General features: G+C 43.1%; 1 protein-coding gene across 1 annotated transcript in view; it reads left to right on the forward strand.

Annotated features, from left to right (window-relative positions):
• Nucleotides 1-27,506, forward strand: part of LOC139408347 (multiple EGF-like-domains 10) — a 104,832-nt gene that overhangs the window by 63,489 nt on the left and 13,837 nt on the right. Inside the window, exons 9-13 of the mRNA XM_071152110.1 lie at nt 16,523-16,735; nt 19,755-19,929; nt 20,342-20,462; nt 20,892-21,055; nt 26,971-27,073. Of these exons, the coding sequence (XP_071008211.1) occupies nt 16,523-16,735; nt 19,755-19,929; nt 20,342-20,462; nt 20,892-21,055; nt 26,971-27,073 (776 nt within the window). The remainder of the gene's footprint in view (nt 1-16,522; nt 16,736-19,754; nt 19,930-20,341; nt 20,463-20,891; nt 21,056-26,970; nt 27,074-27,506) is intronic.

Below are 27,506 nucleotides of genomic sequence, written 5' to 3' on the forward strand. Positions count from 1 at the left end.
GGTCATTGTCCCCCGATTGCTCAGTCTGGCCGGGAGGCCAGCTCTAGGAAGAGTCTGGGTGGTTCCAAACTTCTTCCATTTCGGAATGATATCGGCCACTGTGTTCTTGGGGACCTTCAATGCTGCAAAACTGTTTTGGTACCCTTCCCCAGATCTGTGCCTCGACACAATCCTGTCTGGGAGCTCTAAGGACAATTCCTACAATCTCATGGCTTGTTTTTGCTCTGACATGCACTGACAACTGTGGGACCTTATATAGACAGGTGGGTGCCTTTCCAAATCATGTCCAATCAATTGAATTTAGCACAGGTGGACTCCGATCAAGTTGTAGATACATCTTAAGGATGATCAATGGAAACAGGATGCACTTGAGCTCAATTTTGAGTCTTATAGCAAAGAGTCTGAATAGTTTTGTAAATAAGGTATTTCTGTTATTTATTTTTAATACATTTGCAAAAAATTCTAGAAACCTATTTTTGCTTTGTCATTATGGGGTATTTTGTGTGAGGAAAACAAAATAATTTAATCAATTTAATCCAATAAGGCTGTAACGTAACAAAATGTGAAAAAAGTCAAGGGGTCTGAATATTTTCGGAATATGATTTTTTTTGTGTGTGCATTGCAAGTTTTAGTTAATTAAACAACCCTTATGACCAAAATAAAAATGTGGAAAAACTTTCTAGCCTTATCCCAGTTCCATCTCCCTGTCCCCATCTCCCTGTCCTCCTCTTATCCCAGTTCCATCTCCCTGTCCCCATCTCCCTGTCCCCATCTCCCTGTCCTCCTCTTATCCCAGATCTAAACCCCCTCTCCCTGTCCCCCTTTTTACAGTCTTTTATGTCCAACAATAAAAACATATTTTTTTTGCACAGAAAACTTGGGGGGCCAAATAAAATTATCTGTGGGCCGAAAGGTGGGGAACCCTGACATAGGTGTGTGTGTGTGTGTGTGTGTGTGTGTGTGTGTGTGTGTGTGTGTGTGTGTGTGTGTGTGTGTGTGTGTGTGTGTGTGTGTGTGTGTGTGTGTGTGTGTGTGTGTGTGTGGACAGTCTGGTTGCGGGGAGGATGTAGGGAGCGGAAGGAAGTGAATGGGAATTTGTGTGTGTGCGCCTATGTGTGTCTGTGTGTGTGTGTGATCACAGGGGTGTGGATCTCTTCCAGACCAGTATGATGCGTGTGGTCTGTCTGCTTCTTGTCAGGCTGGCTGCAGCCAGTGACCTGGGATGCCTGAGGAAGCTGTGGGGGAGAGACCATAGAAATATAATTCATAGAAAGAGAGACCCTCCCATGCACTACTGCCGCTCGAGGCTTCTGTCGGCTCCTCCTAAGAGGATGAAGCGCTGGTCATGCGTCCCAAATGGCATCCTATTCCCTTTATAGTGCACTACTTTTGACCAGGGCTTCGATTGGGTTCACTATATAGGGAACAGGGTGCTATTCGAGACGCATCCTGGGAGTAATTTAGAGTGGGAAACTTTCTTTGTTATTCAGGTTCTTCCTTAGAGAGACCCTCCCATTGCTCTGCCAGAGCTGGAATTGAGCCCAACTGTCTAGGACAGTAAATCTTCCTTGTATCCTCTTTTCCTTGAAAGCACTATGAGGAAAGTGTGCTTAGCTAGTACTTTCACAACAACTATACATGTTTGTATTGACACAATCAAACACGCAACTGTGACCTCAGAAGACCTGGGTTGAAATTGTACTTGTTTTCTTTAAAATGCTTTGAGCGTTTGATCGAGTCTGTTTGGAGTTCCAGAGGGTTGGCTGTGGATTGTACTTTTGGGAATATTCCATTGCTCCCATTGTACCAGGCAAGCTCAATCAAGCTACACTCTTACAAAAAAAAGGGTTCCAAAACAGTTCTTTGGCTGTCCCCATAGGAGAACCATTTTTGGTTCCACGTAGAATCTTCTGTAGAAAGGGTCCTACATGGAACCCAAAAGTGTTCTTCAAAGGGTTCTCCCATAGAGACGTACAAAGAATCATTTTACATTCTAGATAGCATGGTTTTTTCTAAGTGTATAGTTCAAAGTTTAGAGCAATGAATCATGCTCCAATCAGAGGCTTTTGGTTCCTGCAACAGAGTAGGACTTTGTCCATATAATTAACATTATCAGAGAGGGACGCACCATATACTTAGCCAGCCCAGTGAACCTACAGGAATAGCACTGCAAGTGAGCTTTTATGAGTTAATAAGGGTTTGAGGGAAACCAGACGTCATGGCAAAACCTCGGTACTGTATACCATGCCATTGCCTGTGGTTCTGCCTGCCTAGCCACACCCTGCTGGAAACCCAGTCTAGGCCATGCTAGTTCAATGATGTAGGGATGGAAACCCAGTCTAGGCCATGCTAGTTCAATGTTGGAGGGATGGAAACCCAGTCTAGGCCATGCTAGTTAATTGATGCAGGGATGGAAACCCAGACTAGGCCATGCTAGTTAATTGATGCAGGGATGGAAACCCAGTCTAGGCCATGCTAGTTCAATGATGGAGGGATGGAAACCCAGACTAGGCCATGCCAGTTCAATGAAGGATGGCTGGAAACCCAGATTACGCCAGTTCAATGATGGAGGGATGGAAACCCAGACTAGGCCATGCTAGTTCAATGATGGAGGGATGGACACCCAGACTAGGCCACTCTAGTTCAATGATGGAGGGATGGAAACCCAGACTAGGCCATGCTAGTTAATTGATGGAGGGATGGAAACCCAGTCTAGACCATGCTAGTTAATTGATGGAGGGATGGAAACCCAGACTAGGCCACTCTAGTTCAATGATGGAGGGATGGAAACCCAGACTAGACCATGCTAGTTAATTGATGGAGGGATGGACACCCAGACTAGGCCACTCTAGTTCAATGATGGAGGGATGGAAACCCAGACTAGACCATGCTAGTTAATTGATGGAGGGATGGACACCCAGACTAGGCCACTCTAGTTCAATGATGGAGGGATGGACACCCAGACTAGACCACGCTAGCTCAATGATGGAGGGATGGACACCCAGACTAGACCACGCTAGTTCAATGATGGAGAGATGGAAACCCAGACTAGGCCATGCTAGTTCAATGATGGAGGGATGGAAACCCAGACTAGACCACGCTAGTTCAATGATGGAGGGATGGAAACCCAGACTAGGCCACTCTAGTTCAATGATGGAGGGATGGACACCCAGACTAGACCACGCTAGCTCAATGATGGAGGGATGGACACCCAGACTAGACCACTCTAGTTCAATGATGGAGGGATGGACACCCAGACTAGACCACGCTAGTTCAATGATGGAGGGATGGACACCCAGACTAGACCACGCTAGTTCAATGATGGAGGGATGGACACCCAGACTAGGCCACTCTAGTTCAATGATGGAGGGATGGACACCCAGACTAGACCACGCTAGTTCAATAATGGAGGGATGGACACCCAGACTAGACCACGCTAGTTCAATGTTAGAGAGATGGAAACCCAGACTAGGCCATGCTAGTTCAATGATGGAGGGATGGAAACCCAGACTAGGCCTCACTAGTTCAATGATGGAGGGATGGACACCCAGACTAGACCACGCTAGTTCAATGATGGAGGGATGGACACCCAGACTAGACCACGCTAGTTCAATGATGGAGGGATGGACACCCAGACTAGGCCATGCTAGTTAATTGATGGAGGGATGGACACCCAGACCAGGCCACACTAGTTCAATGATGGAGGGATGGACACCCAGACTAGACCACGCTAGTTCAATGATGGAGGGATGGACACCCAGACGAGACCACGCTAGTTAATTGATGGAGGGATGGAAACCCAGTCTAAGCCATGCTAGTTAATTGATGGAGGGATGGGGTGTGTGTGTGTGTGTGTGTGTGTGTGTGTGTTTGTCAACTCAGGAGGGCTCTACACACATCTGGCTAGGGTATCTTAAGATCAATAAACTAACTGTAAGTCGTTCTGGATGAGAGCATCTGCTAAAAAACTCAGATGTCAATGTAATGTTAATGGTTGGGTGGGGAGGGAGGTAGGGAGGGATGAGGCGATGTGTGTTATTTTGTGGAGTTAAGTGAGTGGGTGTAGTGACTCGACAGGTCCACTGTCAATTTATTGCAATAGTAAATTGCAATTGTAAATAGTAAATTCCATTAAGTATACAGTCGTGGGCAAAAGTTTTGAGAATGACACAAATATACATTTTCACAAAGTCTGCTGCCTCAGTTTGTATATGATGGCAATTTGAATATACTCCAGATGTTACGAAGAGTGATCAGATTAATCAATGAATCAATTAATTGCAAAGTCCCTCTTTGCCATGCAAATGAACTGAATCCCCCCCCAAAAAATTCCACTGCATTTCAGCCCTGCCACAAAAGGACCAGCGGACATCATGTCAGTGATTCTCTCGTTAACACAGGTGTGAGTGTTGATGAGGACAAGGCTGGAGATCACTCTGTCATGCTAATTGAGTTCGAATAACAGACTGGAAGCTTCAAAAGGAGGGTGGTGCTTGGAATCATTGTTCTTCCTCTGTCAACCATGTTTACCTGGAAGGAAACACGTGCCGTCATCAAAAAGAGCTTCACAGGCAAGGATATTGCTGCCAGTAAGATTGCACCTAAATCAACCATTTATCAGATCATCAAGAACTTCAAGGAGAGCAGTTCAATTGTTGTGAAGAAGGCTTCAGGGCACCCAAGAAAGTCCAGCAAGCGCCAGGACCGTCTCATAAAGTTGATTCAACTGCGGGATCGGGGCACCGCCAGTACAGAGCTTGCCCAGGAATGGCAGCAGGCAGGTGTGAGTGCATCTGCATGCACAGTGAGGCGAAGACTTTTGGAGTATGGCCTGGTGTCAAGAAGGGCAGCAAAGAAGCCACTTTTCTCCAGGAAAAACATCAGGGACAGACTGATATTCTGCAAAAGGTACAGGGTATTGGACTGCTGAGGACTGGGGTAAAGTCATTTTCTCTGATGCATCCCCATTCCGATTGTTTGGGGCATCCGGAAAAAGCTTGTCCGGAGAAGACAAGGTGAGCGCTACCATAAGTCCTGCGTCATGCCAACAGTAAAGCATCCTGAGACCATTCATGTGTGGGGTTGCTTCTCAGCCAAGGGAGTGGGCTCACTCACAATTTTGCCTAAGAACAAAGCCATGAATGAAGAATGGTACCAACACATCCTCCGAGAGCAACTTCTCCCAACCATCCAGTAACAGTTTGGTGACGAACAATGCCTTTTCCAGCATGATGGAGCACCTAGCCATAAGGCAAAAGTGATAACTAAGTGGCTCGGGGAACAAAACGTTGATATTTTGGGTCCATGGCCAGGAAACTCCCCAGACCTTAATCCCATTGAGAACTTGTGGTCAATCCTCAAGAGGACAAACAAAAACCCACAAAATCTGACAAACTCCAAACATTGATTATGAAAGAATGGGCTGCCATCAGTCAGGATGTGGCCCAGAAGTTAATTGACAGCATGCCAGGGCCGATTGCAGAGGTCTTGAAAAAGAAGGGTCAACACTGCAAATATTAACTCTATGCATCAACTTCATGTAATTGTCAACAAAAGCCTTTGACACTTATGAAATGCTTGTAATTATACTTCAGTATTCCATAGTAACATCTGACAAAAATATCTGAAGACACTGAGGCAGCAGACAAAATTAATATTTGTGTCATCCGCAAAACCTTTGGCCATGACTGTAAGCTCCTATACTTTTATCAGATTTCAGCACAGCAATCGCGCTACATCCATTCAGCTGTGTAGGACAGTGGTGGATGTTGGGCGGAGAAATCAGAGGACATGCTCATCGTAATGGCTGTGTTGGAATAAATGGAAAGATATCAAATGCATGGAAACATGCAGACCATGGAAACCATGTGTAGACCATGGAAACCATGTAGACCATGGAAACCATGTTTAGACCATGGAAACCATGTAGACCATGGAAACCATGTGTAGACCATGGAAACCATGTAGACCATGGAAACCATGTAGACCATGGAAACCATGTGTAGACCATGGAAACCATGTAGACCATGGAAACCATGGAAGCTATGTAGACCATGTTTAGACCATGGAAACCATGTTTAGACCATGGAAACCATGTAGACCATGGAAACCATGTTTAGACCATGGAAACCATGCAGACCATGGAAACCATGTTTAGACCATGGAAACCATGGAAATCATGTGTAGACAATGGAAACCATGGAAATCATGTAGACCAAGGAAACCATGTGTAGACCATGGAAACTATGGAAACCATGCAGACCATGGAAACCTTGTGTAGAGCATGGAAACTATGGAAACCATGTAGACCATGGAAACTATGGAAACCATGTGTAGACCATGGAAACTATGGAAACTATGTAGACCATGGAAACTATGGAAACCATGTAGACCATGGAAACTATGGAAACCATGTATAGACCATGGAAACTATGGAAACCATGCAGACCATGGAAACCTTGTGTAGACCATGTGAACCATGTGCAGACCATGGAAACCATGTTTAGACCATGGAGACCATGTGTGGACAATGGGAACCATATTGACCATGGAAACCATGTAGACCATGGAAACCATGTTTAGACCATGGAAACCATGTAGACCAATGAAACCATGTAGACCATGGAAACCATGTGTAGACAATGGAAACATGTAGATAATGGAAACCATGGAAACCATGTGTAGACCATGGAAACCATGTGTAGACCATGGAAACCATGTAGACCATGGAAACCATGGAAGCTATGTAGACCATGGAAACCATTTAGACCATGGAAACCATGTGTATACCATGGAAATCATGTGTAGACAATGGAAACATGTAGATAATGGAAACCATGGAAACCATGTGTAGACCATGGAAACCATGTGTAGACCATGGAAACCATGTAGATAATGGAAACCATGGAAATCATGTAGACCATGGAAACCATGTGTAGACCATGGAAACTATGGAAACCATGCAGACCATGGAAACCTTGTGTAGAGCATGGAAACTATGGAAACCATGTAGACCATGGAAACTATGGAAACCATGTGTAGACCATGGAAACCATGTAGACCATGGAAACTATGGAAACCATGTAGACCATGGAAACTATGGAAACCATGTATAGACCATGGAAACTATGTAGATAATGGAAACCATGGAAACCATGTAGACCATGGATACCATGTAGACCATGGAAACCATGTGTAATCCATGGAAACCATGTGTAGACCATGGAAACCATGTGTAGACAATGGAAACCATGTGTAGATAATGGGAACCATGTGTAGACCATGGAAACTATGGAAACCATGTAGACCATGGAAACTATGGAAACCATGTAGACCATGGAAACTATGGAAACCATGTATAGACCATGGAAACTTTGGCCATGACTGTAAGCTCCTATACTTTTATCAGATTTCAGCACAGCAATCGCGCTACATCCATTCAGCTGTGTAGGACAGTGGTGGATGTTGGGCGGAGAAATCAGAGGACATGCTCATCGTAATGGCTGTGTTGGAATAAATGGAAAGATATCAAATGCATGGAAACATGCAGACCATGGAAACCATGTGTAGACCATGGAAACCATGTAGACCATGGAAACCATGTTTAGACCATGGAAACCATGTAGACCATGGAAACCATGTGTAGACCATGGAAACCATGTAGACCATGGAAACCATGTAGACCATGGAAACCATGTGTAGACCATGGAAACCATGTAGACCATGGAAACCATGGAAGCTATGTAGACCATGTTTAGACCATGGAAACCATGTTTAGACCATGGAAACCATGTAGACCACTATGTAGACCATGGAAACTATGGAAACCATGTATAGACCATGGAAACTATGGAAACCATGCAGACCATGGAAACCTTGTGTAGACCATGTGAACCATGTGCAGACCATGGAAACCATGTTTAGACCATGGAGACCATGTGTGGACAATGGGAACCATATTGACCATGGAAACCATGTAGACCATGGAAACCATGTTTAGACCATGGAAACCATGTAGACCAATGAAACCATGTAGACCATGGAAACCATGTGTAGACAATGGAAACATGTAGATAATGGAAACCATGGAAACCATGTGTAGACCATGGAAACCATGTGTAGACCATGGAAACCATGTAGACCATGGAAACCATGGAAGCTATGTAGACCATGGAAACCATTTAGACCATGGAAACCATGTGTATACCATGGAAATCATGTGTAGACAATGGAAACATGTAGATAATGGAAACCATGGAAACCATGTGTAGACCATGGAAACCATGTGTAGACCATGGAAACCATGTAGATAATGGAAACCATGGAAATCATGTAGACCATGGAAACCATGTGTAGACCATGGAAACTATGGAAACCATGCAGACCATGGAAACCTTGTGTAGAGCATGGAAACTATGGAAACCATGTAGACCATGGAAACTATGGAAACCATGTGTAGACCATGGAAACCATGTAGACCATGGAAACTATGGAAACCATGTAGACCATGTAAACTATGGAAACCATGTATAGACCATGGAAACTATGTAGATAATGGAAACCATGGAAACCATGTAGACCATGGATACCATGTAGACCATGGAAACCATGTGTAGACAATGGAAACCATGTGTAGATAATGGGAACCATGTGTAGACCATGGAAACTATGGAAACCATGTAGACCATGGAAACTATGGAAACCATGTAGACCATGGAAACTATGGAAACCATGTATAGACCATGGAAACTTTGGCCATGACTGTAAGCTCCTATACTTTTATCAGATTTCAGCACAGCAATCGCGCTACATCCATTCAGCTGTGTAGGACAGTGGTGGATGTTGGGCGGAGAAATCAGAGGACATGCTCATCGTAATGGCTGTGTTGGAATAAATGGAAAGATATCAAATGCATGGAAACATGCAGACCATGGAAACCATGTGTAGACCATGGAAACCATGTAGACCATGGAAACCATGTTTAGACCATGGAAACCATGTAGACCATGGAAACCATGTGTAGACCATGGAAACCATGTAGACCATGGAAACCATGTAGACCATGGAAACCATGTGTAGACCATGGAAACCATGTAGACCATGGAAACCATGGAAGCTATGTAGACCATGTTTAGACCATGGAAACCATGTTTAGACCATGGAAACCATGTAGACCATGGAAACCATGTTTAGACCATGGAAACCATGCAGACCATGGAAACCATGTTTAGACCATGGAAACCATGGAAATCATGTGTAGACAATGGAAACCATGGAAATCATGTAGACCAAGGAAACCATGTGTAGACCATGGAAACTATGGAAACCATGCAGACCATGGAAACCTTGTGTAGAGCATGGAAACTATGGAAACCATGTAGACCATGGAAACTATGGAAACCATGCAGACCATGGAAACCTTGTGTAGACCATGTGAACCATGTGCAGACCATGGAAACCATGTTTAGACCATGGAGACCATGTGTGGACAATGGGAACCATATTGACCATGGAAACCATGTAGACCATGGAAACCATGTTTAGACCATGGAAACCATGTAGACCAATGAAACCATGTAGACCATGGAAACCATGTGTAGACAATGGAAACATGTAGATAATGGAAACCATGGAAACCATGTGTAGACCATGGAAACCATGTGTAGACCATGGAAACCATGTAGACCATGGAAACCATGGAAGCTATGTAGACCATGGAAACCATTTAGACCATGGAAACCATGTGTATACCATGGAAATCATGTGTAGACAATGGAAACATGTAGATAATGGAAACCATGGAAACCATGTGTAGACCATGGAAACCATGTGTAGACCATGGAAACCATGTAGATAATGGAAACCATGGAAATCATGTAGACCATGGAAACCATGTGTAGACCATGGAAACTATGGAAACCATGCAGACCATGGAAACCTTGTGTAGAGCATGGAAACTATGGAAACCATGTAGACCATGGAAACTATGGAAACCATGTGTAGACCATGGAAACCATGTAGACCATGGAAACTATGGAAACCATGTAGACCATGGAAACTATGGAAACCATGTATAGACCATGGAAACTATGTAGATAATGGAAACCATGGAAACCATGTAGACCATGGATACCATGTAGACCATGGAAACCATGTGTAATCCATGGAAACCATGTGTAGACCATGGAAACCATGTGTAGACAATGGAAACCATGTGTAGATAATGGGAACCATGTGTAGACCATGGAAACTATGGAAACCATGTAGACCATGGAAACTATGGAAACCATGTAGACCATGGAAACTATGGAAACCATGTATAGACCATGGAAACTTTGGCCATGACTGTAAGCTCCTATACTTTTATCAGATTTCAGCACAGCAATCGCGCTACATCCATTCAGCTGTGTAGGACAGTGGTGGATGTTGGGCGGAGAAATCAGAGGACATGCTCATCGTAATGGCTGTGTTGGAATAAATGGAAAGATATCAAATGCATGGAAACATGCAGACCATGGAAACCATGTGTAGACCATGGAAACCATGTAGACCATGGAAACCATGTTTAGACCATGGAAACCATGTAGACCATGGAAACCATGTGTAGACCATGGAAACCATGTAGACCATGGAAACCATGTAGACCATGGAAACCATGTGTAGACCATGGAAACCATGTAGACCATGGAAACCATGGAAGCTATGTAGACCATGTTTAGACCATGGAAACCATGTTTAGACCATGGAAACCATGTAGACCACTATGTAGACCATGGAAACTATGGAAACCATGTAGACCATGGAAACTATGGAAACCATGTATAGACCATGGAAACTATGGAAACCATGCAGACCATGGAAACCTTGTGTAGACCATGTGAACCATGTGCAGACCATGGAAACCATGTTTAGACCATGGAGACCATGTGTGGACAATGGGAACCATATTGACCATGGAAACCATGTAGACCATGGAAACCATGTTTAGACCATGGAAACCATGTAGACCAATGAAACCATGTAGACCATGGAAACCATGTGTAGACAATGGAAACATGTAGATAATGGAAACCATGGAAACCATGTGTAGACCATGGAAACCATGTGTAGACCATGGAAACCATGTAGACCATGGAAACCATGGAAGCTATGTAGACCATGGAAACCATTTAGACCATGGAAACCATGTGTATACCATGGAAATCATGTGTAGACAATGGAAACATGTAGATAATGGAAACCATGGAAACCATGTGTAGACCATGGAAACCATGTGTAGACCATGGAAACCATGTAGATAATGGAAACCATGGAAATCATGTAGACCATGGAAACCATGTGTAGACCATGGAAACTATGGAAACCATGCAGACCATGGAAACCTTGTGTAGAGCATGGAAACTATGGAAACCATGTAGACCATGGAAACTATGGAAACCATGTGTAGACCATGGAAACCATGTAGACCATGGAAACTATGGAAACCATGTAGACCATGTAAACTATGGAAACCATGTATAGACCATGGAAACTATGTAGATAATGGAAACCATGGAAACCATGTAGACCATGGATACCATGTAGACCATGGAAACCATGTGTAGACAATGGAAACCATGTGTAGATAATGGGAACCATGTGTAGACCATGGAAACTATGGAAACCATGTAGACCATGGAAACTATGGAAACCATGTAGACCATGGAAACTATGGAAACCATGTATAGACCATGGAAACTTTGGCCATGACTGTAAGCTCCTATACTTTTATCAGATTTCAGCACAGCAATCGCGCTACATCCATTCAGCTGTGTAGGACAGTGGTGGATGTTGGGCGGAGAAATCAGAGGACATGCTCATCGTAATGGCTGTGTTGGAATAAATGGAAAGATATCAAATGCATGGAAACATGCAGACCATGGAAACCATGTGTAGACCATGGAAACCATGTAGACCATGGAAACCATGTTTAGACCATGGAAACCATGTAGACCATGGAAACCATGTGTAGACCATGGAAACCATGTAGACCATGGAAACCATGTGTAGACCATGGAAACCATGTAGACCATGGAAACCATGGAAGCTATGTAGACCATGTTTAGACCATGGAAACCATGTTTAGACCATGGAAACCATGTAGACCACTATGTAGACCATGGAAACTATGGAAACCATGTAGACCATGGAAACTATGGAAACCATGTATAGACCATGGAAACTATGGAAACCATGCAGACCATGGAAACCTTGTGTAGACCATGTGAACCATGTGCAGACCATGGAAACCATGTTTAGACCATGGAGACCATGTGTGGACAATGGGAACCATATTGACCATGGAAACCATGTAGACCATGGAAACCATGTTTAGACCATGGAAACCATGTAGACCAATGAAACCATGTAGACCATGGAAACCATGTGTAGACAATGGAAACATGTAGATAATGGAAACCATGGAAACCATGTGTAGACCATGGAAACCATGTGTAGACCATGGAAACCATGTAGACCATGGAAACCATGGAAGCTATGTAGACCATGGAAACCATTTAGACCATGGAAACCATGTGTATACCATGGAAATCATGTGTAGACAATGGAAACATGTAGATAATGGAAACCATGGAAACCATGTGTAGACCATGGAAACCATGTGTAGACCATGGAAACCATGTAGATAATGGAAACCATGGAAATCATGTAGACCATGGAAACCATGTGTAGACCATGGAAACTATGGAAACCATGCAGACCATGGAAACCTTGTGTAGAGCATGGAAACTATGGAAACCATGTAGACCATGGAAACTATGGAAACCATGTGTAGACCATGGAAACCATGTAGACCATGGAAACTATGGAAACCATGTATAGACCATGGAAACTATGTAGATAATGGAAACCATGGAAACCATGTAGACCATGGATACCATGTAGACCATGGAAACCATGTGTAATCCATGGAAACCATGTGTAGACCATGGAAACCATGTGTAGACAATGGAAACCATGTGTAGATAATGGGAACCATGTGTAGACCATGGAAACTATGGAAACCATGTAGACCATGGAAACTATGGAAACCATGTAGACCATGGAAACTATGGAAACCATGTATAGACCATGGAAACTATGTAGATAATGGAAACCATGGAAACCATGTAGACCATGGATACCATGTAGACCATGGAAACCATGTGTAATCCATGGAAACCATGTGTAGACCATGGAAACCATGTGTAGACAATGGAAACCATGTGTAGATAATGGGAACCATGTGTGGACCATGGAAACCATGTGTAGACCATGGAAACCATGTAGATAATGGAAACCATGGAACCATGTAGACCGTGGAAACAATGTGTAGACAATGGAAACCATGTAGACCATGGAATCATGTAGACCATGGAAAACATATAGACCATGGAAACCATGGAAACCATGGAAACGTGATTGATACCTTAGCATCTAGTCCATCCCAGCCGTTACTATGAGCGTTTCCTTCTATATCTTCGCCCACCAGCCCCCTCTGGTGTGGGAGGGTAACGTTTACCACGTCTCACATTAATTGACCCCATATAGCCCCTTATTCCCAACAGTACAGTATACACTTGATTAACTTACAGTATATACGACACAGGGTGCATTGCATTGTTTGGTATATCCTGTAGTATAGCACAAACAGGACACTTCATCTAAAGTGAACAGTTAGTTAACTTAGTTCCCAAGTCTCACTAGAACATTGTTGATGGTCACAGGTAAATAACAGGTGTAGACTAACAGTGAAATGCTTACTGATGGATCCTTTTCCAACAACGCAGAGTTAAAGATATTATGCACTTATACAGTATATTCTACTAATACCAGGGTGCTTTCTTGGGTTTACCCTGTAGCATACCATCAACAGGACACTTCATCTAAAGTTAAGTTAGTTCCCATGTGTCTTCCACACAATCCTCTCAGCTGCCCCTAGTGTTGTACAGTAGTTGCTGTTGCTTTGGGACTTCATGTCTTTGACACACGCCATCTGTCGGGCAAATGAATGAGCGTGTCCTATCGGCATGCTTTGAATCCTGTTTAATGTGACAGCTCCATGCATTATGAGTGGTCGGGGCGATGCTAACACTACTAAGACCATTAAGGCTGCTAGCACTAGAGAATGCTAACTTTGCTAAGATTGCCCCTTAGCTTCCCTGAGTGAGATAGATAGGGTTGAGAGGGTATAGTGTAGTACCCAGTCCCCTAGGGAGATAGAGGGATATCAACAACTGAAAATGAAGGAGACCAGTGCTCAGTCTGCTCACTTAGCCAATGGTGATGGAATGTGGGAATGATATTATGGATATGACTTGGGAATGGAAGGAAATTTGGGTATTTTGTTCGGCAAGCTGGTGTCCTCTGTGTTGTAAAAGGAATTTTCAGTATATTACAGTGTTACCTGGGTTTTGGGGCTGTGTGTGCGTGCATGTGAATGTGTGTTTATGTGTGTGTGTGTTTGCGTGTGTGTGTGTGTGTGTGTGTGTGTGTGTGTGTGTGTGTGTGTGTGTGTGTGTGTGTGTGTGTGTGTGTGTGTGTGTGTGTGTGTGTGTGTGTGTGCTTGTGTGTGTGTAAACAGCTTCGGTCTTGGTCTGACTCACAAAAACAACACACACACAAATCATGCTTAAATAATGAATGAAATAAGGAGAGAGAGAGAGAGAGAGAGAGAGAGAGAGAGATATAGAGAGAGAGAGAGAGAGAGAGAGAGAGAGAGAGAGAGAGAGAGAGAGAGAGAGAGAGAGAGGGAGATAGAGAGAGAGAGAGAGAGAGAGAGAGAGAGAGAGAGAGAGAGAGAGAGAGAGAGAGAGAGAGAGAGAGAGAGAGAGAAAATAATTAAAATAAGTATAAAAATATATAGTATGCAGTGGTCCCTTTAGAATAATCTGGAAAGTAAGACAGAAGTAGTGCTGTTAGTGGGATTCATGTGTCACATTCCATATAAATTCAACTGTCAAAAACAATTCCGTTCAGTTGTTCTCAGCTGGTTTCCATGTGTGTCCTTTCTGACCTTGATAATATCCATTCTCCTCTCCCTGATATTGTGCTATTGCAACATGCTTTCAGCATACTTGCCGGCCACCTATGTCATAAACAAAGCTTGATTTTTTATAATCAGTGATAGGTACCAGATACCTATGACATTGAATTTTAAACAGTGTGTTTACAAATCACCTGCTTTTCATAGCAATTAGGCCCAATTGCTGAACACTGTTGCTCTTGTAATGACTCTGTTCTTCCTGGAAAGTTGAAGCGTATTTAGAAATATGAGAACAATGTGCACAGTGTGTCTTACTGTGTAGTGTTTTTTCTCTCTCTCTATTTTTTGTATTTTCCCCCTTTTTTCTCTCCAATTTGGATCTTGTCTCATCGCTGCAACTCCTCAACGGGCTCGCGAGAGGCAAAGGTGGAGTCATGCGTCCTTGAAGCATGACCCGCCTAACCGGGATCTTTAACACCCCCCCGAGCTTAACCTGGAAGCCAGCCGTACCAATGTGTCTGAGGAAACACCGTTCAACTGGCGACAGCCTGCAGGCACCCGGCTAGAGTGCGATGAGCCAAGTAAAGCTCCCCAGGCCAAGCGCTCCCCTAACCCGGACGACGCTGGGACAATTGTGCTCCATCCTATGGGACTCCCGGCCACAGCCGGTTGTGGCACAGCCCGGGGCTATGCAGGAAAATTCTCAGCAACAAAATAGTGATCAAATTACGATCATACGTGGCGTCCCGGGTGGCGCAGTGGTTAAGGGCGCTGTACTGCAGCGCCAGCTGTGCCATCAGAGTCCTGGGTTCGCGCCCAGGCTCTGTCTTAACCGGCCGCGACCGGGAGGTCCGTGGGGCGATGCACAATTGGCCTAGCGTCGCCCGGGTTAGGGAGGGCTTGGTCGGTAGGGGTGTCCTTGTCCGACTCCTGTGGCGGGCTGGGCGCAGTGTACGCTGGTGGCCAGGTGCACGGTGTTTCCTCCGGCGCATTGGTGCGGCTGGCTTCCGGGTTGGATGTGCGCTGTGTTAAAGAAGCAGCGGCTTGGTTGGTTGTGTATCGGAGGACGCATGACTTTCAACCTTCGTCTCTCCCGAGCCCGTACGGGAGTTGTAGCGATGAGACAAGATAGTAGCTACTACAACAATTGGATACTACGAAATTGGGGAGAAAAAGGGGTAAAATTCAAAAAAAATAAAATAAATGACAATCATACATCTGTATGGGCTTGAACACACCAAAATAGCGTTTGCCTGCAAAGAGTAGTTGCAAACCAGTTTTACATGTAGAATGGCGTGAAAATGTCATACTGAAGGATCAGTAGACGAACGAGAGATTTGGTGGATTTGGTGCAATGTCACATTTTGTCCCCACTGTGTTGCAGTATGTACAGAGACACTATCCTTAAACCTGGCCTTGAGCAGTAGTCAAGAAGTTCCCTCACAGGAAAAAGAAAGTTATTTGAAATGAATTGAATTGATCCATCGCTCTTCTCCCCAGGTGCCAGGAAGAGTGTCCGGTGGGTACATTTGGTGTGTCCTGTCGCCAGACGTGTCGCTGTGAGAACGGAGCCAAGTGCTACCACATCAGTGGCGCGTGTCTGTGTGAACCGGGCTACACGGGGGAGATGTGCGAGGTGCGCCTCTGTCCCGAGGGACACTATGGCCTCAAGTGTGACAAGAGGTGTCCCTGCCACGCCGAGAACACACGCAGGTAATACCCACTCATTGGCACATATGATACGATATACGTTGCAGTACATACAACACAATACAGTACATTACATTATCCCGGAGCTCATTCTAGAATGAACATTATAAACTGGGTGGTTCGAACATTTCTTTTTACTGCTCTAATTACCTTGGTAACCAGTTTATAATAGCAATATGGCACCTCAGGGTTTTGTGGTATATGGGCAATATACGAAGGCTAAGGGCTGTATCCACGCACTCCGCGTTGTGTCCCTCGAAAGAATAGCCCTTAGCCATATTGGTCATATACCACACCCCTCTGGGCCTTATTGCTTAATTCTAGAAGCACGCTCTAATCTATAATGGAGACCATCCTATAAGGATAATGTGATTATCCCTGAGATCATTCTAGAATGGACATTCTATAATCATGCTCTAATCTATAATGGAGATCATCCTATAAGGATAATGTGATTATCCCTGAGATCATTCTAGAATGGACATTCTATAATCATGCTCTAATCTATAATGGAGATCATCCTATAAGGATAATGTAATTATCCCTGAGATCATTCTAGAATGGACATTCTATAATCATGCTCTAATCTATAATGGAGATCATCCTATAAGGATAATGTAGTTATCCCTGAGATCATTCTAGAATGGACATTCTATAATCATGCTCTAATCTATAATGGAGATCATCCTATAAGGATAATGTAGTTATCCCTGAGATCATTCTAGAATGGACATTCTATAATCATGCTCTAATCTATAATGGTGATCATCCTATGAGGATAATATAGTTATCCCTGAGATCATTCTAGAATGGACATTCTATAATCATGCTCTAATCTATAATGGAGATCATCCTATAAGGATAATGTAGTTATCCCTGAGATCATTCTAGAATGGACATTCTATAATCATGCTCTAATCTATAATGGTGATCATCCTATGAGGATAATGTAATTATCTTTGCACTAATTACACTACTCATAACCATTATCATGCTCCACCAATTGAGCCACCCAAATTAAGAATCTATCATTGAATTGTTTTATTCAGCCCTACACCTCTCACAGTACATTGATTGTAACATTAATGATTCAAAGTTTAACAAGACTGTTGGAAGTCATTCAAAGTGTGTCTGGGTTTGTGTGTGTGTGTGTGTGTGTGTGTGTGTGTGTGTGTGTGTGTGTGTGTGTGTGTGTGTGTGTGTGTGTGTGTGTGTGTGTGTGTGTGTGTGTGTGTGTGTGTGTGTGTGTGTGTGTGTGTGTGTGTGTGTGTGTGTGTGTGTGTGTGTGGCGGGTAGCTGGGTGGGTCGGAGGGGAGTCAGACAGTTCTCCATTGTGCCACTGCCTGTGTATTAGACAAACTGGCACAGCTGGCAGGCTCCATGTGTTGTGAGGGGGACAGCTGCTCTGCTCTGTCTCAATGGGGCTGCTGTGTCAGGTAGGAGCAGCTGCTACTCAAACAGGTACCACGGCAACAACGGTATTGTGCCACATGTGCATGCAGCAAACCTGCCCCGGCTGTTACATTGTTTAATCCCGCCTCCTGTGAGGGCATTTGGAGAAAGTTCTGGAGATGTTCTGTTTAATTAGTGTTGTGTTAAGTACTAAAATAAATGTTTGAACCAATGACTGTATGGTTTGAACTTGATCTCTGAAGAATTGATTCATTTGGAGAGAAAAAAAAAATATTGACACAATTACCTACAGTATATGCAAAGCTGGAAAGTTTTAGAGACTGTGTCATTACTGTTCAGTACCAGTAGAAATGTTTAAACCAATTACTTTGTGGGTTGAACCATAGAGGTACAAAGAGGACTTACTTTGTATCTGTGCTATAGTGGATTCTGTGACAGCATGGACGGTGCCATTGAGGGCTAGCTCCATATTAAAGTAGTACATTTTCTTCCTCTTTTATGTTTGAAAAAGTGGTGATTTCACCAATATTAGCCAAGTCTTGTGTGTCATTAATTTATTGTGGCCACCCACTTGATGGCACCAATAAAGCTTAAAGCCATTATCAAACCATTGGTAACCCAATTTGAAGAAGAAGACAATGCTCTGATCATTGGCTGATCCCTCCCAACCCATAGGAATACCCATCCAGTAGACTACTTTAAAATGGTGGAAGCCCTCAATGGCAATATCCATGTTAAAACGGGTTTTATTCATCCAGAGCCCTCTTTCTAGCTCTATGGTTTTAAATCTGTATCCGAAAAGCTGATTGATTCATGAGAACTTTATTGACACACTTACATATATGACATACAGAGCTTTTCCATATGTTTTTTATTTGAACATGGGGGTAAAGTGAGAGGTATAGATGTAATGAACGTATTCCTATGCCTTGGTTTCCTTATATTACACATTTAAGGCACTTTGCACTTTACGTTCTCTCTTTAGTTTGTTTAGTTGTTTCAACCCAGTATACAGCGTATATTTGATTTGATATACAGAGGTTTCATGTGAAAAGTCAAACGGTCATTGACTGTTTTCTGTTATTACAATGATACGGTATTGTTACATTTTCCCATGCTCTATAGGGTACTTCTATTTTCCTTAGATCTTTACAGTCAAAGTAGTGCTTGCCAAGGATCAACATTGGAACACATATAATGTTATAATGTAATAAACTATAGGCAAGCCGCCTGGCTGTGACTCAAGAGATCATTCATTTCACATGGGATTTGATCAACCATGCAGAACAGTCAGATAGGTGTCAGCCAAGCACCTCATTAAGGTAATGAAATGAAATGGTAGAGAATTGTAGGGCAATTGTAAGGCAAGATAATACATTACCTTACCAAGCGTAAACACAACCCAAATAAATAAGACACTATGAAAGTAATTTGGCAAAACAAACATAAAAAAATGTCTTATACATTATTAATATGCTAGTCGTTTATTAGCTAGATTCACATTTGAGTGTTGGCGTACTTGGTGTCCAGACAAGATGTCACAACAGAGTTATCCGATGATATCAATGACAGTCCATTGTCCTCTTTTGTCCCCCTGTTTTGTGCCCAGCTGCCACCCGATGTCTGGCGAGTGCTCGTGCCAGCCTGGCTGGTCGGGGACCTACTGTAACGAGACGTGTACACCCGGCTTCTTCGGCGAGTCATGCCAGCAAGTGTGCCAATGCCAGAATGGTGCCGACTGCCACAGCGTGACCGGGGAGTGCATCTGCGCTCCTGGCTTCAAGGTAAAGCCGCTATGAGGGGTCTAGGAAGGCTCTGTGAAAGGTTATGAAGGCTAATGAGTGGTAATATACTCCATGTCCAGTCTAATAATGCTACAGTAGCCTAAATCATTCATAACATTATTGATTATACATTGTTTTCTGAAGAAGTAACAGTTGACTTTATTAAGGTGGTGTATACTTTGAATTGTAAGAAGGTCCAAGGATTGGACTGACTTAGTCTTGAGCATTCTAACAGACTGTCTAACAGACAGTATTCACTCGTAATTCCATTGTGATGTTCAATAAGGAGAAAATGTTATGAAATGTTTTCTACGGTATGCCTCCCTGAACACGACCCACTTACCACGTATGATGAATAACACAAAATCAACTAAACTATAGTACAGGAATGCTAACAGTATTTCCATTGCAGGGGTCCGACTGTTCCACAGCCTGCCCATCAGGGACCCACGGGATCAACTGCTCTGCCACGTGTGGCTGTAAGAACGGGGCACAGTGCTCTTCAGTGGATGGAGCCTGCTCCTGTAAAGCAGGTAGGCTGCTTACACCAGGGAATTCTGTGTGTGTAAGGCTAGCCCATTCAAGGAGCACATACAGTAGAAATACAGAAGAAATGCAGTAGAAATACAGCAGAATATAGTAGAAATATAGTAGAATAAAGTAAAAAAGCAGTAGAAATGCAGTAGAAATGCAGTAGAATACAGTAGAATATAGCAAAAATACAGTAGAACTGCAGTAGAAATCTTAACTTACATATGAAAGCAAAACTTAATTTGTAATTTGTGGATCTGCTGGATCATTCTAGTAATGCAGTGGCATTTGGGTACGACTCTTTGGGGACCAAATAATATTCTCAATTAAAGATTTACAAACATAACCGTAGACACTAATTCATTCGAGAGAAATTGACTACTCCTCTGTTAAACTATGTTGATGTTCAAAATGTCTTCTCCCCCTTCCAGGTTGGCACGGAGTGCACTGCTCCATCAACTGCCCCAGTGGCACATGGGGGCTGGGGTGTAACCTCACCTGTATGTGTGGTAACGGGGGCGCCTGCAACGCCCTCAACGGACAGTGCACCTGTGCCCCCGGCTGGAGGGGTGAGAGGTGTGACCTCCACTGCCAGGTGAGTGATGTTGTCCCCCCCACCCGCCCCTGTCGCACAGTGATGACATCATTATAGGTTATAACACTCTTATTATCTTCCTATAATATTATGATGAATGTGTACAATGTAATAGGTATATATATTATTATCGCAACTTAATTTCAGTTGAGAAAAGGTGGTGGAAGCTTTGAATGGTCAAACCACAGAACACTCTAGATACCTTGCGTACAATGCTGGCTTTGATAGGGATCTGTGAACTACAATATGCACAGTTAGATATACATCACACCAGTGCTTCATTTTAGCTTGATCCTGCCGGAACAGAACCTGGCACCTCTCCGTTTTGGAATGTTTTGTTCTAGTACCTATTTGGATCCTGTACCTCTCGTGGCATTTAAAATAATTTACTTTTTTCTACGTAAAAATTATAATTAAAGCGATCTTCATTTGAGTGTCCTCTTCGTTAATTCTCCTGCCCCCACCAAAAAACGTTATGGGGAAAAAGTAGATTTTCAGCCCGGGCCTAATATTCTAAGAGTTCGGGTTGGGCCGTACCGGGTTTATGGTTTTTCGCAACATTGTACCCAGTTTGAGACCAACGCTTGGCCGTGGCTGTGTGAGAAGTGCACCAGTATCTCACATAACTAGAATTATATTAACTTTATATGATCTCTCTCTCTTCTGATAGACATGAGCCTGCAACTCTCGTCTCTCCAACATTGCACTTCATCCTTTATTTACTTATAGAAGCATAGCAACACGAAGGGTTCTGAAGGAACTGCAGCACCCCGGATAAATTGAAATACATTTGCCAAAGTTATAGAAATGCTGCTATCTGTTGATGAAATCATTCAGAATAGCCAACTACACCATGAGAATAACTATGATGTAGCCACAGATCAATAGCTTATGTTTTTAAATAGCCTAACTGTGGACTGCCAACAGTCGGGAACTCGCAGCAAATCTGCCAACAGTCGGGAACTCGCAGCAAATCTGCTAACAGTCGGGAACTCGCAGCAAATCTGCCAACAGTCGGGAACTCGCAGCAAATCTGCCAACAGTCGGGAACTCGCAGCAAATCTGCTAACAGTCGGGAACTCGCAGCAAATCTGCCAACAGTCGGGAACTCGCAGCAAATCTGCTAACAGTCGGGAACTCGCAGCAAATCTGCCTGTGAAAAAACATAATGCAGACAAAACAGCCCTTTCTCAATATTTAAAATACAATCGAGGGAAAACACAGGTTGGAAAGCAAATGGCTCCTGCTGAAAAGCGAAGATTATGCTGATTGATCAACTTCCAAATGTTGTTTTACTAAAGAGAGAGAGAGAGAGACAGGGGCTTTTGCCACAAAGCATCACCAGCAAGTGAGCTGCGCATCATTGGGTCAGTCAGTGAAACTGGAAGGCATTTTTAACTCCCTCCTCATATTGTAGCCTACAATATGTGTCTCCACACACCTAGAGATAGGCTATTGATGGATTCAAGGCAAGGTCATTTTCACTGATCTCAGATTCTTTGTTTGTCAGTGTCAAAGTAGCCTGTCATTTCCATCATTTCTGCTGTATTAAAAGATATTCTGCTAAAGTCTCCAGTCATGTAAAATGACATAGAATTGAATGAAATGTGTTTAGAAAAGGCCACATTTTTCCCAGACCCTAGTCTACTTAAAATGTACCCAAAGTGTGCAACTTTTTCAAGTGCCTCTACTGTACTGCTCTATGTCACTATGCAAATACCATGAAATGTATTATAAAGGTGATTTTCTTCCAGTACCTCAGAACTCCCCTGGTCACTCCCCTCTTGCGCCAACTTTTTGTTTCCGACATCTCCCGATTTACAAATGAACAACTGCATCACACTGACTCTGACCTCCATAGAAGTTGAGCAGCATTCTTACAGCCAATTTGCATGTGAGAAACTTGGAAACTCGCAAATGTGAAACTTGTGAAAGTGTGTTTCGTGGCCAATTGCTCCCTTGAAGAAACTGCAGCTCTAGCACTTGCGGTGGAGTCTTGAGCAGTCACATGCTATGCTAAGCGCTAGTCCTTTGATCCACAGCTTTCCGTAATGATTTAGCAAATCCACCCTCTTCCAAGAGCTACTTGCCATTCAGGAAGTCAGGAGTTGGTGGATTAAGACTCTTTTCCCAATAGCTTGGCGTCGAGAAGCTCCAAATCTTGAGGATTTGTTCTTATATCTGCATACAAAGCCATATACCAGTTTAATGGTAGTTTCAAACAAGGTGGTGATGATGGAGGAGGTCAAATTAAGATTTAAATCAGATACAGTGAAATGTGGAATGAATCAAACATAACAAATATTTCACTCAGATGTTTAATGTTAGTGTCCCTTAATAGAACGCATCACAAGTACTCAGTACAGTGTGAAATACCATACAGTATAATTCATATAGGCAGTTTTGCCTTCCGAGGTCCATAGTTTCAGGAGTTTTCCAGGACACTGGTTTAATCTTGCGAGGATGAAAACAGTCTTTATTGAACACACATGAAATAAGCTTACCAAATCATGGGAGTACTCCTGGGTGAGCTAGTGTTTGCTTAAACGGATTTCAACACCATTCATTTTCTGCATCATTTCCAATCCCCTATATTTTTTCGTAAATATATATATTATATATACAGTACAAGTTAAAAGTTTGGACAGACCCTACTCATTTTTCTTTATTTTTACTATTTTCTACATTGTAGAATAATAGTGAAGACATCAAAGCTATGAAATAACACATATGGAATCATGTAGTAACCAATAAAGTGTTAAACAAATCAAAATATATTTTAGATTTTAGATTCTTCAAAGTATCCACCCTTGGCCTTGATGACAGCTCTGCACACTCTTGGCATTATCTCAACCAGCTTCATGAGGTAGTCACCTGGAATGCATTTAAATTAACAGATGCGCCTTGAACAGCTCAAATAAGCAAAGAGAAATGATAGTCCATCATTACTTTAAATCAAATCAAATCAAATGTATTTATATAGCCCTTCGTACATCAGCTGATATCTCAAAGTGCTGTACAGAAACACAGCCTAAAACCCCAAACAGCAAGCAATGCAGGTGTAGAAGCACGGTGGCTAGGAAAAACTACCTAGAAAGCCCAAAACCTAGGAAGAAACCTAGAGAGGAACCAGGCTATGTGGGGTGGCCAGTCCTCTTCTGGCTGTGCCGGGTGGAGATTATAACAGAACATGGCCAAGATGTTCAAATGTTCATAAATGACCAGCATGGTCGAATAATAATAAGGCAGAACAGTTGAAACTGGAGCAGCAGCACGGCCAGGTGGACTGGGGACAGCAAGGAGTCATCATGTCAGGTAGTCCTGGGGCATGGTCCTAGGGCTCAGGTCCTCCGAGAGAGAGAAAGAAAGAGAGAAGGAGAGAATTAGAGAACGCACACTTAGATTCACACAGGACACCGAATAGGACAGGAGTACTCCAGGAGTACTCCATATATAACAAACTGACCCCAGCCCCCCGACACATAAACTACTGCAGCATAAATACTGGAGGCTGAGACAGGAGGGGTCAGGAGACACTGTGGCCCCATCTGAGGACACCCCCGGACAGGGCCAAACAGGAAGACATTAACTTTAAGACATGAAGGTCAGTAAACCTGGAACATTTCAAGAACTTTGAAAGTTTCTTCAAGTGCAGTCGCAAAAGAGGGAGGGTTTGGCTGGCAGGGATGTTTCTGTCCCATTGCGCGCCAGTGACTCCGGCTGGCTTCCGGGTTAAGTGGTTGTTGTGTCAAGAAGCAGTGCGGCTTGGCTGGGTTGTGTTTCTGAGTACGCACGGTTCTCGACCTTCGCCTCTCCCGAGTCCGTACGGGAGTTACAGCGATGGGACAGGACTGTAACTACAGATTGGATACCATGAAAAAGGGGTCACATAATATATAACATTGGTTGCAAGAATTATTGTATTATACATTTAATTGAAAAACTCAAACTTTTGAATCCAGCGTTGTTTTGTGTATCAGTTCATAAACCATGTGCCATGGAATTATCGAAAATCTCTTCCCAACTATTTTACAATCTAAGTTTTTTGGTCCTTAATTGAAACTGGCATACTTTTTTATTTATCACAATTTTTTCTTTAGCCAATTTTGGTTTTTAATGCAGACAAGTTACTTACTTTCTCCCCTTTCCACTTGCCTCTTCCATTATTGCGGTAATGCTCAGAATAGTTGGTATTTTTGAGTAGAGCAGACATTTCAATATATTTTTGTTTCCTGCATGTGTGACATAACTCCACCTGTCCTATTTATGATATCATTTACAAAGATTATACCTTTTTTAAACATTTGTCCAAAAATATATTTTTTTAATCAATTAGTATATTTGAGTTGAACCATATTATTTGTTCGGTCTTTTCTGGATTAAACTGAAATTGCAACCAAATTCTCTGGCTTGTTTTAAAAATAGTGATATTTTAGAGATCATTTCATTTTCAAATAACTGAAAGTTTAAGGTTGTAATCTGAATAAAGGGGAAAAGGTCATTCTTGAACAAGGGGTGAAACATTCTTACTAATCTGCTAGAGAACCAGTTTGAATTTAAGTATAACTTTTGCATGACTGAAGCCTTTAGTGAGAGGTCTAATGCTTTAATATTTAATCATTTCTGCCCCAGAATTCATATTCATTATATAAATAGGCCTGTTTAATGTTGTCTGGCTTGCCATTCCAAATAAAATGTCATATTCTTTGCTCGTATAATTTAAAAAACAAGTCTCTGGGTGTAGGCAAGGCCATATGCAAATAGAGAAACTGGGATATGACTAAAGAGTTCATCAGAGTAATTTTGCCACAAATAGACAGGTATTTTCCTTTTCAAGGTAGAAAGATCATATCTATTTTTGCCAACTTTCTATTAACTATATCATCTCAAAAGAATGAATTTATCTCACTACAATACATACCAAGTATGCCCACTTCAACGTGAAGACCAACACGGTAATGTAAAAGTTGTTTTTTTAGTAATCCAATAAATAATATAGTACACTTATCAGAATTTGGTCGTAATCCAGAGAGGTTATAAAAAGTATCTAGATCCTCTATGAGGCTGTTGAGGGATCCAAATTGTAGATTTAAAAGAAAATATGAATCATCAGCGTACAATGACACCTTTGTTTTTAAACCCTGGATTTCTAGGTCCTTGATATTATTGTTGGATCTTATTTTAATAGCTAACGTTTTAGTCGCTAACGTAATAGCCATAATAAATAGATATGCCAATAGTGTTGATTGAAATTAATGAAAAGACACCAGGCTGCAAAACAAAAACTTGCGTAGACAAAGCACCTGAAGGACCAGACTGAGACTGAGACTGAGACTGGGACTAGGACTGGGAAAGGCTGCCTAATGTACATGCACAACGTTTACCAAATATACTGTGTGTTGACTATGCAGAATCTGTCAAAACATCAGTCGATGGCCTCCCGAGTGGTTCAGTGGTCTAAGGCTGTGCCACTAGAGGTCCTGGTTCGAGTCCAGGCTCGGTCGCAGCCGGCCACAACCGGGAGACCCATGGGGCGGCGCACAATTGGCCCAGCGTCGTGCGGATTAGGGGAGGGTTTGGCCGGTAGGGATGTTCTTGTACCATCGCGCCCTAGCAACTCCTGTGGCGGGCCGGGTGCAGTGCACGCTGACACGATCGCCAGGTGTGCGGTGTTTCCTCCGACACATTTGTGCGGCTGGCTTCCGGGTTAAGCGGGAATTGTGTCAAGAAGCAGTGCGGAGGACGCACGGCTCTCAACCTTCGCCTCTCCCTAGTCTGTTCGGGAGTTGCAGCGATGGGACAAGACTGTAACTACCAATTGAATACCATGAAATTGGGGAGAAAAAGGGGTAAAAAAAAAGTTACAATTAAAAAATAAACATCAGTCTAAACGGCATCTTTTGGGTTTTCTCCAGGATGGCACCTATGGCATGGACTGTAGGGAGCGCTGTGACTGTAGCCATGCCGACGGGTGCCACCCCTCCACGGGGTACTGTCGCTGCCTGGCTGGATGGACAGGTGAGTCTGGAGCCTTAACCTGTAGAACCCTCTAGCTTACAAGATTATCCATCCGTCCATTTATCCTATCCACCCATCCATCCATCCACCCACCCATCCATCCAATCCAAATCCAAAATTACTGGGAATATTTATTGACTTTGCCTAAAATTTAAACCACTGTTAAAATTAGTTGTACGACTATACCACCTGCCTCTGGATGATTTGACCTGTAAGCATGGCCCAAAAACTGTGTCACCAGTAAGTCTCCTCTCTTTCCCTCTCTTCTCCCGTGTTTTGCTTAGGTCCATACCTACACAGCATACTGATGTCAGACCTTTAAAAACTGCCGCATTTCTTCCAAGCTACTTAGCCGGACATTTATCGCCAGCATTCCGCCATCGCCTAGCAACACGCACACAGCCCCTCAATGAGCCCTTTGTCCCCAGCCTGG

This window comes from Oncorhynchus clarkii, chromosome 5 (assembly GCF_045791955.1).
Source record: "Oncorhynchus clarkii lewisi isolate Uvic-CL-2024 chromosome 5, UVic_Ocla_1.0, whole genome shotgun sequence".
NCBI classification, from domain to species: domain Eukaryota; kingdom Metazoa; phylum Chordata; class Actinopteri; order Salmoniformes; family Salmonidae; genus Oncorhynchus; species Oncorhynchus clarkii.